The sequence below is a fragment of the Crotalus tigris genome, unplaced genomic scaffold, assembly GCF_016545835.1.
Source record: "Crotalus tigris isolate CLP2741 ecotype Arizona unplaced genomic scaffold, ASM1654583v1 scf7180000017628.32516253702:7417878, whole genome shotgun sequence".
In the NCBI taxonomy this organism is placed as follows: domain Eukaryota; kingdom Metazoa; phylum Chordata; class Lepidosauria; order Squamata; family Viperidae; genus Crotalus; species Crotalus tigris.
Window position 1 is genome coordinate 2,666,184 of NW_024096523.1, and position 14,778 is coordinate 2,680,961.

Sequence of the window (14,778 nt, forward strand, 5' to 3'; positions counted from 1 at the left end):
GTATCGGTCCACAGACTGAGGGTTGGGGACCCCTGCTGTAAGTCATTAAGTGTGAAAAAGTCATAAGTCATTTTTTTCAGTGCCGTTGTAACTTCGAACAATTGCTAAACGAACTGTTGTAATTCAAGGATTATCTACACTGCAGTTGCAGGAAATGGGTCAGTTCAATCATTAATTAAAAATCTTTTGTAAAGAAACAAACTCAAGCCAAGTCAACACTGTTGCCTTTCAGAAGTTGAATTATAGTCCCCATATCCCTGGGCCATGCTGAGTGGGGAAGAAAGATTCGTAGTCTCAACAGATAGGAGGTGGGTTAGGGAATTTTATGTAGGGCCTTTCCTGGACACTCACCCTTCAGGGATTTTTTGCTTTCTGTGTTCCTTCCTTTTGTCCATGCTGTAGTTCTGATGGAGGGTTTTCCCCACCAAACTGGGACCGTTTTTATCCTCATGTCTTGAGTTATGAAGTTCTTTGAGGCCGAGTTCACTTCTTGACCAGAGGCCAGACAGCTGTTTCCTTAAGCCCACCTTCTTAGTTGGGGAGGCAAATGTGGGTAAATGTGGTGCCTGGCTCTCCATCCAGAGGTCATTGAAAAGAATCAATGAAAAAGAAATGAGCTGAAGCTGCCACGTTTCACGCTCACAGCCTGTTGACCAAGGTGAACCTCACTGCTTCATTTCTGTAGCGAAGTATTGCCGTTTACCTTGTTTCTTTGCTTCCCAGCTGCTGAAAAGGATCCGGTTGCAAAGGTGTGACACCTGTTGACAGTTCCCAGGTGTGTCACTTTGGGACTCTGGCCAGCAGCTGAATTGTCGGTCATTGGAAGTCTCACCAGAAAACTAATTTTATGTTCCTCAAAGACAGCCAGTGTGGGAGCTTCTAACACGGAGACGTTATAGGCCAGGGGCGCAACTGGGAATAGGAAAGGGGTGTGCAGTTACAATGACATGTTGATAAAATCAAAGGGAAAAGCTTATGGGTTCAAGCAACGGTTGCAGGAGGAAGCTGAACACCTAAAGAGTAAATAAAGGCTCTACTGCCTCACTGATGCCTGTTTGCATCTAGATGTATTGTTTGGGAAAGGAAGCTAACCTGATCCTTTAGGACCAATAAGACATTTCAACTGTTTTTGCTGCTGTCACTGCATTATATAGATCAATTCATGATATCAACTCCAAAGGAAGGCTCAAAACTTACTAGTTGTTAACTATAGAAACAGAATTTTGCAAGTTCAACTGTGCTTTAATTCCATCCCCACCCTCACCCTTATACTCATATAAATTAGGGAGGTATATGAGTTGCTTTGTGCATGCCTTCTTGTTTTGGACTTATGCCGTGTTTCCCCATGTCATTTTGGTAGCAGATCTAGTTTATATCTACTAAGGACATCCTTTCTTTTACAGCTGCCCACACTGGGAATCAGAGCAAAACAGGCCCTCTACTTTAGGCTCAGCCTTGGTGCTGCCCCCACGTGCACTGTTCAGGGTGGGCTAGATTTTTGGGGAGGAGGGGGGGGGGAGATGACAAATATTTCTTTTGTTCAGTGTGTGTGTGTGTGTGTGTGTGTGTGTGTGTGTGTGTGTGAGAGAGAGAGAGAGAGAGAGAGAGAGAGAGAGAGAGAGAGAGAGAGAGAGAGAGAGAGAGAGAGAGAGAGAGAGAGAGAGAGAGCAGTTGGCAGCCATTTTGTTAGTCCTTCAGAGCTGCAAAGGCTGGGCGTTTCTCTTAACATGGCTGGGGAATTCTGGGCGTTAAAAGTCTATACATGTCAAAGACACTGAGAAAGTGTCTTAGGTGGCTGCCAAGTGAAAGTCTTTTTATATTTTGCTGCCGTTAAATGTCATAAGAATTTTTGTCAGTTAACCTTCTCAGATGTTAACTGAGAATACAGGAGGGAGGGGAGTTCATCGAATTCCCTAATGATCTGAGATTGCTTGCGACTAAGAGTAGCCCTTCAATAATTTTTACATTGCATTCTTCTGATGCCTTGATGTAATTATGCTTATGTTTTTTTTGGGTTTTTAAAAAATACATATTTTATGGTTGGTTGTGAGCTATCCAAGTTATGTATTCAAGATGAGTGGGTATATATAAATTTTGTAAATTAATTAATTTTGGAATTCACACAAGAAGTTTAGTTTTATCTCCATCCCAGCTTATCCATTTAAGTACAGGTAGTCCTCTCGACTTACCACAATTTAGCCCAAAATTTCTGTTGTTAAGTGAGATATTTGTTAAGTGAGTTTTGCCCCATTTTATGATCTTTCTTGCCACAGTTGTTAAGTGAATCACTGAAGTTGTTAAGGTAGGAACACGGCTATTAAGACAATCTGGCCTCCCCATTGACTTTGCTAGTCAAAAAGTTGCAAAAGGAGATCACACGACCCTGGGACACTGCAACAGTCATAAATACAAGCCAGTTGCCAAGCATCTGAATTTTGATCACACGATCATGGGGATGCTGCAAAAGTTGTAACTGTGAAAAATGGTCATAAGTCACTTTTTTCAGTGTAACTTTGCACAGTCACTAAATGAACAGCTGTAAAGTCGAGGATTACCTGTATGCCCTATAAACAAGGACACCGTTCTGACCCAAAGGAAGATTTTGTTTGCTGAAAAGAAGAGGAACACAGCACATTGTTATCCATCAACTTTATTCATTTCCAACATTTTCCATAACTGGTATAAAAATGGGAACGGGGGAGAGAGAAAGATGCAGTGTTGGGAAGTTCCGATGTCACTGCAAGACATAAATCAGCAGGAAAGCTGCTTCTTTGGACAAAGTCCTGCAGCCAAGACATTAACCCCCCCCCCCAAAAAAAGAACCCAACAATCGCCCTGTTATTGCCATCCCTTCCTTCCCTCCCACCTACCTATCCACTTAATTAAAATTCAAGAATTTAACACAAAACAAGCTTTGGTTACTAGCAGTAAACATGAAGTTACATTCGTTTTGTCTCACAGGACACAAACATGGAGCCATGCAAGAAATGGTTACCCACCCACCCAAGCCCCAGTACATTCAAATTCCCCCACACCACAATGACCCTGAGTGCGGACATGGCTTTACCCTGCCTGCCATTCACACCATTTACTCTTTATGCATAGTGTCCACCACTGTCAAAATTGTACTCTCATTCGCTGCGCCAGACAGCAATTTATTTGTAAGACCAGACCAAAGGACTTTTAAAGTATTTCTTTCAACCTCCGAAATCTCACATCTTCCCATTTTTAAAAATAAGAGCGATGAAAAGCTACCGCTGATGCTATCCAACCTCACTACAATGAGTTTCAAAACATGATTTTCCTTTCCATTCAATGCTCTTACAGATAAATCACCATCATCCATAAATCCAATGATCTCAGCAGTTACAAGAGAGATGGGGAGAGGGGACTTCACCAGCTCTCACTTGGCAGAATTACAATAAAGTACAAAGAGGGAATCCTACCCCCATATCTCTGGTGCAAATACAACCCCCTGCTTTGGCTATTTTTCTTAAGTTTGTAAACAATAATCCAAGAAGAAATTGGGAAGAAATCAGACAACTTTACAAGAGATATTTACACAGACTAAACATCTAGAAAGAGGAACAGTGTCACTTAACCTTTTTCTTCTTAATAAAAATCAGATACAAAACTACAAGGTGCCACAATTTAAATTTTGGGCACAGTCTAGGGAAGCATTCTTTCTTTGACCAATCTAGAGCAAGGTAACTAACCTAAGTGGTTCTATTGTATTTGACACCTATTGACATCAAAAATGATCCTGAGGTAGATACAGTAGTTTCTTCACAGCAACGTATCAAAATTAACCAACTGCATATTTCTCATCATGTCATTGCCACTACTTCTGTGATGGGCGAGACAGAAGAGGAGGAATTATATGGGACAGCTCTGTAAGTCCCCAAAACACATTTAGGGTTTTCTGTTTCACTTAAGATGTTTTTAAGAGTGCTGCATACTAAATTCACCCTTAGCAGCTGCGAGAAAGCTGGTTACTTTGATACCAGGCAGCAGATCCTACACAACTTCCTAAGCTGAGCAGAGAAGAAATCTAGGAACTTGGGTGTTTCAAATTACAATTCAGTGCTATAATAGCTAATAGCAAAGATGCTGGCAGGTTGCTGCTCTAACCAACCTAACTCTCCCATCTTTGCACATCCCTTCCTGCTTTCAGTGTCACCTCCTGCAGGCAAGTCCTACTATTCAGCACTGAGGTGACATCCTTAATCTGGGAGTTTGGGACAGACTGAGAGAGCAGCAAATGAAATAGAATGTCTCTTTTTCTTTTCCTGACCAAAAAAAAATGGAAAGGAGAGATGGATGTTTGGTCTATCACAGTGTTTCTCAACCTTGACAATTTTAAGGCATGTGGACTTCAACTCCCAGAATTCCACAGCCAGCATTGCTGGCTGTGGAATTCTGGGAGTTGAAGTCCACATGCCTTAAAATTGTCAAGGTTGAGAAACACTGGTCTATCACAAATACTTCATGAGGCTTGGAATATAAGACACCCTGACCTGGATGAGTGGGAGTGCCTGCTGATATGCCTAACACAGCAAGTATATTTCTTTAATGTCCAGAGGTGTCGAAGGTTTCTGACCGATTTGCAGATTCTCTCCCCTTCCTATCCCAGCTTGCAGAACCTGAACATTAGATGAAACTCTGATAGGTGAAGGATAATACGGGTCTGGACTCTAAAATGCACAAATAAGAAATTCTGCTAGAGATGAGATGCAGAAATGGTCAATGAGTCAAAAGGTTTAAGGACTGGTGGATCAGAGGAGATCCAAAACTTTCCTAGGGTATATCTAGCATCACCAATATTTTGCACAGCTGTGGGATATCCTTCCCTTTGGCTTGTTGATCCACAGGCAATCCTTGGAGAAACCTTTAGTTTGAGGAGAAAAGGAGGGAAACCCCCCAGAAGTGTGTCTACGTGGAGCCCTTTCCTCTGAACTGTGCCACAAATCGTTTTACCTTCACTTGTATCCAGAAAAGGGAAAAGAAGAAATCTATTAAAATACAGCATTTAGAAACACCAATCCACTCATACACACACGAGACTGTAAGATAGAGCTAAAAATTTTAAAAAACAGAGGCTTCCTTATTCTTTGTGCTGTTCAATGCTGATCCTTTCAGCCCCAGAGCTGCCGAGATTCTTCCATCCCTGAGATGTGTGAGAATACCTGAGAATAAATTGCAGAATCGTGTCGTTTTTTTTCTTCCTTTTTTTCCTCTTAAAAAGTTTAAAATATACAAAAATACAAAATGGAATATTTATACTTTTAAAACAAGGGAACATTTCCTCCCAAAGAAAAGCAAAAAAAAAAAAAAAAAAAACCACAACAAAACCCAAAGATACGTCATTCACGCACATCTTAGTGCAGGTTTCACATCACGGCTTCAGAGCAGAGAGAGGTCCACCCACCCTCCCGCTTTTCACACGGCAAGTCCAGCTGTCCGAGGGAACAAAATAAATTAAAGGCAGAGCTACAGAAGTTAAGCTGGGCAATGGAGCAGCAGTTTTCATCTGATGAGTGGGCTTGCCAAGTAAACACAAATTTAAACTCAGAACCCTTGCACTCATTTAGAGAACGAAAAATATGGTAGTCGCATGCATGGCAATATCAAATGTATGCCAAATTTGCATTTCAAGGTCTGTGTCTGGGTGTTTGTATGTGTGTGTGGGTGTGTGTGTGTGTTTTAAACATCTGAATTAGCCAAACAAACACATGCAGGAAGGAGCATGGCTATACCATTGCATGGCCCAGTAGATAAACAGATCTAACTCTTCAGGTTTGTTTTGGCAGAAATCAGACTCCTGCGTCTGCCAATGTTCCTTCAGGTCCCACAAACATTTAAAAGCATGGGGGTTCTTACTTCTCCCTAACGAGGAAAGAATCCCAGACCAAATATGAACATGGAGGGGATTCAGTTATTTTCTGTGAAGAGAGCATGGAACAGGCAGTTTGGAGAGTCTGTGTTCCTAAAGCCTACAATGCAGTTGACATTCTAAAGTGGAACTCGTCCTTCCTTGAGCCTCGGATTGTCTTAGAAAGGGGACACAAACAAACAAACACACACACACACACACACACACACACACACACACACACACACTTAACTAAAGTACAAACATATCCTGAGATCCATAATTTCAGATTTTGGTTTTTGCATTTTCCTGATCTTCACTTGGATGAGTGAAGAAAGCCAAGCTCACAAAGGTATCTTTGGCTTTTTGCTTCCAATTTCACAAAACTGATTGTTTAAGAAAAGGATTCCCAGATTCCATACCCACTACAAGGAGAAAAGGGTTTCCTCTCCCACTCAGTTTTTGCCTTTGCTAAAGATAAAAGCTGCTGCTCTCCTGCCCAGTGCTTGTTCACCCACAGCTTGGAGCCAATGCTGTTCTCTGCTCCCATTTTGGCTGACTTGATGCCCTGAAGCCGGTCAACTGGGCAGATTTCCTACTGACTTCCAGAGATCATTCCCTGGTTTCAGGAAGAAAGGGTGAGCTGTGCATTTCCTCCTCCTCCCGGAAGTATGTGGGCTTTCCCTGAGAACTGGGTGACTGCTGCGTTTTGATAGGGCAGTTGGCCACCATGTGGGCAATGCTTTGGCAGAAGTGGCATTTCTTAGGCTGCGGAGGGAGCTTGCATTCTTTGGCATGATGATCCAGGCCACCACAGTTGTAGCATCTGGGGAAAAAGAAGAAAACGAGATGAAGGGAAAATCAGGAAAGTTATTCCAGGAAAGCCATAGCTGTCTGTATTATCAAAATAAAGCCAAAATAAAGAAGAATTATATCATTCGTGTTAAACCTAGGTAGCAGAACCCTAATGACCTTGGCTGATATAAATAAAACCTAAATAAAATCAATCTGATTAGACTGAATCAGCACCTTACCAGGAAACCTCAAAGCTATAGGCTAAATTGGGAAGTCAAAGAAATATCAACAACAGTCCCATCATTTTTCAGATTCTCTCTTTCACACACCACACACACACACACACACACACACACACTGCTTCAATGTGGTATGAATCAATTGCTCCCTTGAAGAAGAGTACAGGTAGTCCTCGACTTACAACAGTTCATTTAGTGACCATTCAAAGGTACAACAGCACTGAAAAAAGTGACTTAAGATGGTTTTCCAGTTACGAACTTTGCAGCGTCCCCTTAATCACGTGATCAAAATTCCGAGATTTGGCACCTGTTTCATATTTATGACTGTTGTTGCTGTATCCCAGTGTCATGTGATCACCTTTAGTGACCTTCTGACAAGCAAAGCCAATAAGGAAACCAGATTCACTTAACAACAGGGTTACTAAATTATCAACTGCAGTCATTTACTCAACTGTGGCAATAAAAGGTCAGAAAATGGGGCAAAACTCACTTCACAAATGTCTCACTTAACAACAGAAATTTTGGGCTCCATTGTGGTTGTAAGTCGAGGACTAGTGGTAGTAAAGGGAGATCCAGCAACTTTCCCAGTTGAGACCTTCAAAAATTGGATGAATTAAAAGACTGCACAACTCTTTTTAACCACTAGGGGGAACCTCCCCCATTGCTATTAATGAAGACTTTTTTTCAACAATTGTGGAAAAGCAAAGATATGACATGCTGCAGCCTCATGCCCTCCAGATGTTTTGGACTATGCCCATCATAATCTTTCGGTTTTGGCTTTGCAGCTTGCAATGGATGTGAAAGTTATCTGAAAATTTGTTAAGAACATCTGGTTTCCCAACCAGACAGCCGAGAGGTTTTTGATGGCCTTCAGGTGTGTTGGGACATTTCTCAGCAAATGGGCTATAAAATTCAGCAATAAAAGCACTCCATGCATCCATCCTCCCAACTGTATTATGTCAGTAGAATAAGTGGATTCTTAAATGGTCTGGGGCCCATTTAAGATATTACAGGGCCAGAAAGCATAGATGACCCTGAATCAACCAAGGGTTTAGCCTAAAGGCTTGTGTTTCAATCAGTAAGGCTTATCGAGTTCCCAAATCACCCCTAAACTTAACCACTTAGTATGCTGTGCCAAATTGCTCGATCTGTAACAGCCAGTTAACTGTTGTAGGAATACAGCCAATGTAAGATAATCTGGTGCCTTCCAGGTGCGTTAACAATGCAACTCCCACAGCCACTAGGATCTTTAGAATATATGGAGGGCACGTGGCTTAGGACAAATGTTATAAGTCATAGTTTTCCATGTATTGCTATGGGAAGTCTGCCTGATGTTCCTTTTCTTCCTAGGTTGCCCAAGGGATGAGCCATTGCACCATCCTGCAAACACATGAATGGGGACATTAGCCTATTTCTATTCAACTGGTCTGTCTGTCTGTCTGTCTGTCTGTCTCTCTCTCTCTCTCTCTCTCTCTCTGTGTGTGTGAGTGTGTGTGAAAGAGAGAGAACTCTGACCTTTTCCTTTGTTGCCCTTCTCCTAGAAATCTGCATCTGACATTCACTTAAAAAGTCAAAAGGAAGCATCTTATGTAGAAGGAGGGGACAACTGCTGGCCAAGCGTCCACCAAAGGAATGGCTGGGATCCATGTAGCCAAATACCTCCAGAGAGCACCAGATTGAGAGAAGCTGAATTAAGACCACTAATTTAAGCAAAGTGGCGGTCTTTGTGTAGGCATGTATGCATAGCCACATATATCAGAGCTGTGGTGATGCAGTGGTTAGAATGCAATATTGTAGGCTAATTCTACCCACTGCCAGCGGGACAATCCTGACTGGCTCCAGGTTGACTCAGCCTTCCATCCTTTTGAGGTTGGTAAAATGAGGACCGAGATTGTTGGGGGCAATAGGCTGACTCTGTAAACTGCTTAGAGAGGGCTATGAAGCATTATGAAGTGGTATACAAGTCTATTGCTATCATGCTGGATCTGAAAGTGAAAAGGGTTCCAGAGGCCGGGCAACACATCCAGAACGCTGTCTGCCACTCCTTTAAAACAGACAACTTTTCTCCCAGGCCTGCACTGGTATGCCTACATGCCTACTTGCCATTCCCATTATGCCAGAAGACATCTGGCAACTGAAATTACTTACTTATTTGATTTTACCCCACCTTTATTTACATAATAACTCAAGGTTACAGCGAACGTACTAATGTTTCTTCCTCTTATTATTTCCCCCAAAGCAATCATGTGAGCTGAGAGCTGAGATGGATTGAGAGAGAGTGACTGACCTGAGATCACCCAGTCAGCTTTCATGGTTAAGGAGGCACTAGAACTCACGGTCTTTTCCTGGTTCCTAGGCCAGCATCTTAACTACTAGACCAGTGGTTCTCAACCTGTGGGTCGGGACCCCATTTGGGGCCGAACGACCATTTCACGGGGGTCGCCAAACAACGCAGTCCGCCATTCCCCCCCCCCTTTTCCTTAGCTGTGCTACTCCCTTTTATTCTATGAAAGCCAATAGAATAGCTAATTCTATTGGAAAGCCAATAGGAATTGTCCAGGCTGTCTCTGCCCTGCTGAGCCCGCCAAAAGTCCCATTCTGCCAACAGTGCTGCACCAGTTGAGTAGTCCTCGACTTATGACCGGTTGGGGGTCACGGCATTAAAAAAGGTTGAGAACCACTGTACTAGACCAGTGGTTATCTTTTTATTATCATCTTTATCTTGGTGGGAATGTTAGATGTCAGTGCTTCTTCCTACTAGCATTAAACAAGTTTCTAGCTCTCCTGATGAGGGTGAAAAATGAACAGTGTTGGAAACTTTAGAAGGCCAAACAAGGTTTTATTGTTATTAATTATCTTGAGTACTCAGTGGGTGAGACAGAATCAAAATAATGAAATAAATTAAGAATGCTGGATGTGTAGCATCCAGGAGGAAGGGCGACATGATAGCAGTATTCAGGGGTTGCCACAAAGAAGAGGGAGTCAAGCTATTCTCCAAAGCAACTGAAGGCAGGACAAGAAGCAACTGATGGAAACTAATCAAGGAGAAACTTCCTGACAGTTAGGACAATTAATCAGTGGAACAACCTGCCTCCAGAACCTGTGAATGCTCCAACACTGGAAGTTTTTAAGAAGAGCCTGGACAGCCATTTGTCTGAAATGGTATAGGGTTTCCTGTCTGAGCAGGGGGCTGGACTAGATGACCTCCAAGCTCCCTTCCAACATTATTATTATTATTGTTGTTGTTGTTGTTATATGCCAAGCTGCTGGAAAGTTCCAAACTTAATTTATGTTGATCGTTGTTTCTTTTTTCCAGCAAAAAAACCCCACTCTCACAAAACCAATTTCTTTATTTCTATACTTCCAATAACAGAATATCCCTTGCTTTTTCAATATTTGAAATTTTGTTGTTAAGTCAAGAGGTTTCTGGAATCACCAAATAAGTCCCTGAATCAAGCCTTACCGATCTCCTTTCGACCTGCGTTTCTGAAGGTTTTTTCCCTTCGGTCTCCTTTCACTACCAATGCAGGAAACCCCTCCAGGGCCAGTGACTCGGATGGACTCCAAACCTTTAGAGGATTTCTTGAAAGTGAATTCAACTGCTTCTCCTTCTTTCAAGCTGCGGAAACCGTCCATGTGGAGTTTGCTCTGGAGCCCAGAAAAAAGAGCAGGAAGAGCAGTTCAGCGATTTGGAGGAAATTACAAAATATTGAGCGCAAGGCAGAGAATATGTTTGGGTAAAATCAATTGTGCACTGAAAAAAAAGTGATACACATATCCATCCATAAATTTGCAGATGTTTGATTTAACTAAGTAACATTTTGGATCACGTGCAAAGGCAGCTCCATAAACCATGAATTGGAATAATACTGACATAAAATACAAGTTACAAAACTTTCTCTGCCCAGAAAGGAACACGGTATGCTGGGCTACTTACTTTTATATATGTTCATATTCACTGTTATTTATTTATGTCTTTTGATTAATAAATCTGAACACAGAACGTTTAATTCTGAATTCAGAACATTCCAAAGGCTATTTTGAACTAGTTGAAAATGTAGAGAACAACACTTAATTCTGAAAGACCGGTAACACAACCCTCAAAACAACGTTCTTCCAATATCACTATATACAACCCAGCTATGAGAACGATGTAATATAATAGCCGCCATTGAATTTCTTCTGGATCAAGTCAGGTATCAAGATTATCTCTAACCCAATGTTTTGGCAACTTGGAGATATTAGACTTCAACTCCTAGAATTCCCCTCCACTAGTTGGCTGCCTGAAGAATTCTGGGAGTTAAAGTCCACACATCATCAAGTTGTCAAGGCTGAGAAACATTGATTCAGTCTTGACAACTCTCTAAAATGCAGGAAATGCAGATGGTTATCCAGCCTCTGATTAAACAGTTCCAGCAACCAGCAAAAAAAGTGATTCTATCACTGAAGGAATCCATTGCTGAATACTTGTATTATAAGCAATTGTTCCTGACACCCAACCAAAGTGTATTTCCTTTCAATTTAAACAGTTATTTGTTGTGTTTCTGCATCAACTCTTCAGAAATGCTCCCCCCTATTATCTACATAACAGCTTTTCAAATATTCAAAGACAGTGACCTAACCTTTCTCCTGGCTAAACATACCCAACACCTCCCACCATTCCTCCCTTCCAGCACCCTTATCAGCTTGGCTGTTCTTCTCTAGACATGTTCCACTTTGTCAATGTCTTCCCTAAAAGGTGGTGCCCCAAGCAGAATGCAATATTCTAGGAATAGTCTGACCAACACTGGAGAGGAATTTAATGGAGCATAACCCCACAAAATTAGTTATAGGACTGCAATTATATTTTCATTTTTCATAGAGGATGAGAAATTTATAATCCCTGGAGATCTGTCTACCCCCCACTGAACTGACCCCAATCTCCAAAGGAAATCCACAGTAGTCCTAGTATTATTTGGTCAGTTTCTGTCATCACCTCCCCATTGCGATCCTTATCTCCCCCCCCCCTTTATATTCCACTCAAAACTCCCCTGGGTTATCAGCTTTGGTTTCAAGGCAAAAAGGCTTTGAAACACAAGGGGTGCCCGTGGAGAATTGTCAGCAACTCCTTCAAGCAGCCAACACTTGATACTCAAAAATTCAGAAGGATTTTGACGGATACGGCCCAATACTCCACTTCTAACAAGATGCAGTTCAATGGTGAGAAAAGTAAGGACCAACATTTAGGGAGGAAAAACCAAATGCATAAGTAGGAGATAGGAGATAGCTGGATCAACAGTAGTAACTGTGAGACAGATCTAGGTTTCTTGGTGGACCATCACTTAAAATATGAGCCAATAGGGTGCTGCAGCTGCCAAAAAAGCCAATGCAATCCTGGGCTACCTCAACAGAGGGACAGTACCAAAATCACGAGAAGTGATAATATCACTTTATATTGCACTGGTTGAGTCCACACTTAGAATACTACATCCATTTCTGGCCATCATAATACAGAAAAGATGCTGAAAGTGTGCAGAGAAGAGCAACAAAGATCATTTAGTCTGGAGGTTAAATTATATGAGGAACAGTTAAGGGACCTAGATTATCTAGCCCACGGGTCGGCAACCTGCGGCTCTGAAGCCGCATGTGGCTCTTTGAGCCTTCTCCTGCGGCTCCCAGAGCACAAGCAAGTTTTGCGGCTCCCAGTGTTTTCTTTTCTCTGGGAAACAGATTGAAGCGGCTCTTTGAGTGTTTAAGGTAAGACTGCAGACCCCTGATCTAGTCTATTCAAAGGAAGGATTAGGGGGGACATGATAGCTGTCTTCCAATAACTGAGGGGCTGTCCCAGAGGAGGGGATTGATTTATTCTGCAAGGCAGCATCCCCAACCTTTCCAGTCGGTGGCCCAGCAGAGGCGGGGGGGGGGGAAAGAGAGAGGATGATTTTGCACATTTGCACACCATTTTCACAAATGCAGTTTTGCATGCACATGCTTGCCCACCACTTCCATGGTCCAGTTATGAATAGGCTATCACCCAGTACTAGACCGCACACTGGGGGTTGGGGAGCCCTGCTCCAAAGCACCAGAAGGACAAAACGTAATGGGTGGAAGCTTATTTAATAGAGATCCAACAAACTAGAACTAAGGAGAATTTTCCTGACAGTGAGAACAATTAATCAATGCAACAGCTTGCCTCCCAAAGTTGTGTATACTCCATCACTGGAGGCTTTCAAGAATAAGACTGGACAACTATTTGACTGGAATGGTATACGGCCTCCTGCATTGAGCAGGGCATTGGACTAGATGACCTCCCAGGTCCCTCGCAGTCCTATGATTCTATGTTCTATGCTGCATTTTTCCCTCCACTGCTTCAGCATAATCCTGGAAAAATATCTGACATCGAGAGTTACAGACCAGTGCTACCTAGATGTCCCTGTGTTTCTGGAAACGCTTTTTTTGCTTTCAAAAGTGCTGCATGGCACCTTTATTCAGATTTTATTAAAGCAGTCAATAAGGTCATTCTCTTAGCCTTACGGTCATTACTCAGGAGTAATTCGATGTAAAAATCACATCTGCAGAACCTGAAACAATCAGAAACAGTATGGATGTCCACAGACTCTAACCAATCAAAACTTAATCAGCTTGATTGGAAGCCTCCTTTGAACCCCTTATTTGTTTGAACCGCAGATCAGGTCTCTAAAGACCACTTCCTAACACTTTTCTTAATTCATTCTCAGCTATAAGAATGGATCAATTATTGTTCTGTTTTGTTCTGTAGTCCCAGGAGCTCTTGCCTGATCCACTCGGAGGTCTTCTTCCCTCAAGTCACCCATTATGGGAGCTTCTTCCTAAACTACCTGTTTCCTTTCTGAATTCCACAACAATTTCATCTCAACTCTTAGGAAGAAATGTTTATTTATGTATGTTTTTGTGCTGGTCAAGTATGAAAGTGAAATGATAAAGCAAGAGCAAGTTTCTCATACAAATTTGATCACTGTTATAATTAATTCTTGTATTATGCTTTTTTTTGTGTATTGTTCACTGTCCGGAGTTTCATTAGAAGATAAGCAGCTATATAAGTTTGCAAAATAAATAAAATAAAATAACAGGTACAAGTTTCCAATCGAAATAATGACCAACATATAACAATGACTTTTCCAATGACTGGAACTGATACCATGTCAGATAATACATTGTCTCAATTAGTAAGAGTTCACAAGCAAAAAAAAAAAAGTCTTTCTAAACTCCAACTTCAGCTAACTCGTATCAGTTAACAAATTCATAAAATAATAAAGTAACTTCCATGTAGAGTCCCCCTCCATATAACCAACCCCTTGAAAAAAAAAAAGGCAGGGGGACTTCTATATACATAACCATCCTCACTTTATATAATCCTCCACTAAAACTGTAGTCCTTCCCTCCCCAATATTAAGTGTCGTACCCTAGGCCAGTTATGCAAATTATCTTACATTATTCCAGATCACACCTTACCCCAGGGAGCGAAGCACATAGTTTAATAGAAACCATATGCTTGGAATGCCCCAAATCCCTTTTTCATTTCAGCTCCTGTTTTAAAAAAGAGTTGATAGTCCATAGTGGGGAAGCCTTCTTGCTTTCAGGGCAGTGTTTTAACCCAGGGTCATTTTCTTTGCGGAAAGTTGAATTAAACCAGGAGATTTGCCTAATTCCACCCCCAGTTCTACTAAAAAGAGGGGTGTGCACCCATGGCAACTTTAAGAAGTGTGCTGGCTGGCGAATTCTGGGAGTTGAAGTCTACACATCTTAAAAGTTATCAAGGTTGGATGTCCCTGAACAGTACTAAATTCAAATAATAAAGAAACAAGCAAATAATAACATACATAGATACACTGCATCAGGGAAACAAAAAAGAAT

General features: G+C 41.8%; 1 protein-coding gene across 1 annotated transcript in view; it reads right to left on the reverse strand.

The window, feature by feature from the left end:
- Window positions 1–6,152: 6,152 nt before the first annotated feature.
- The window catches only part of LIN28A (lin-28 homolog A), a 32,952-nt gene continuing 24,326 nt past the window's right edge, over window positions 6,153–14,778 (reverse strand). The window contains exons 2-3 of the mRNA XM_039334141.1: window positions 10,370–10,554; window positions 6,153–6,698 (exon numbers count right to left, since the gene is read on the reverse strand). Coding sequence (XP_039190075.1) covers window positions 6,485–6,698; window positions 10,370–10,554 — 399 coding nt within the window. The 3' untranslated portion in view covers window positions 6,153–6,484. The remainder of the gene's footprint in view (window positions 6,699–10,369; window positions 10,555–14,778) is intronic.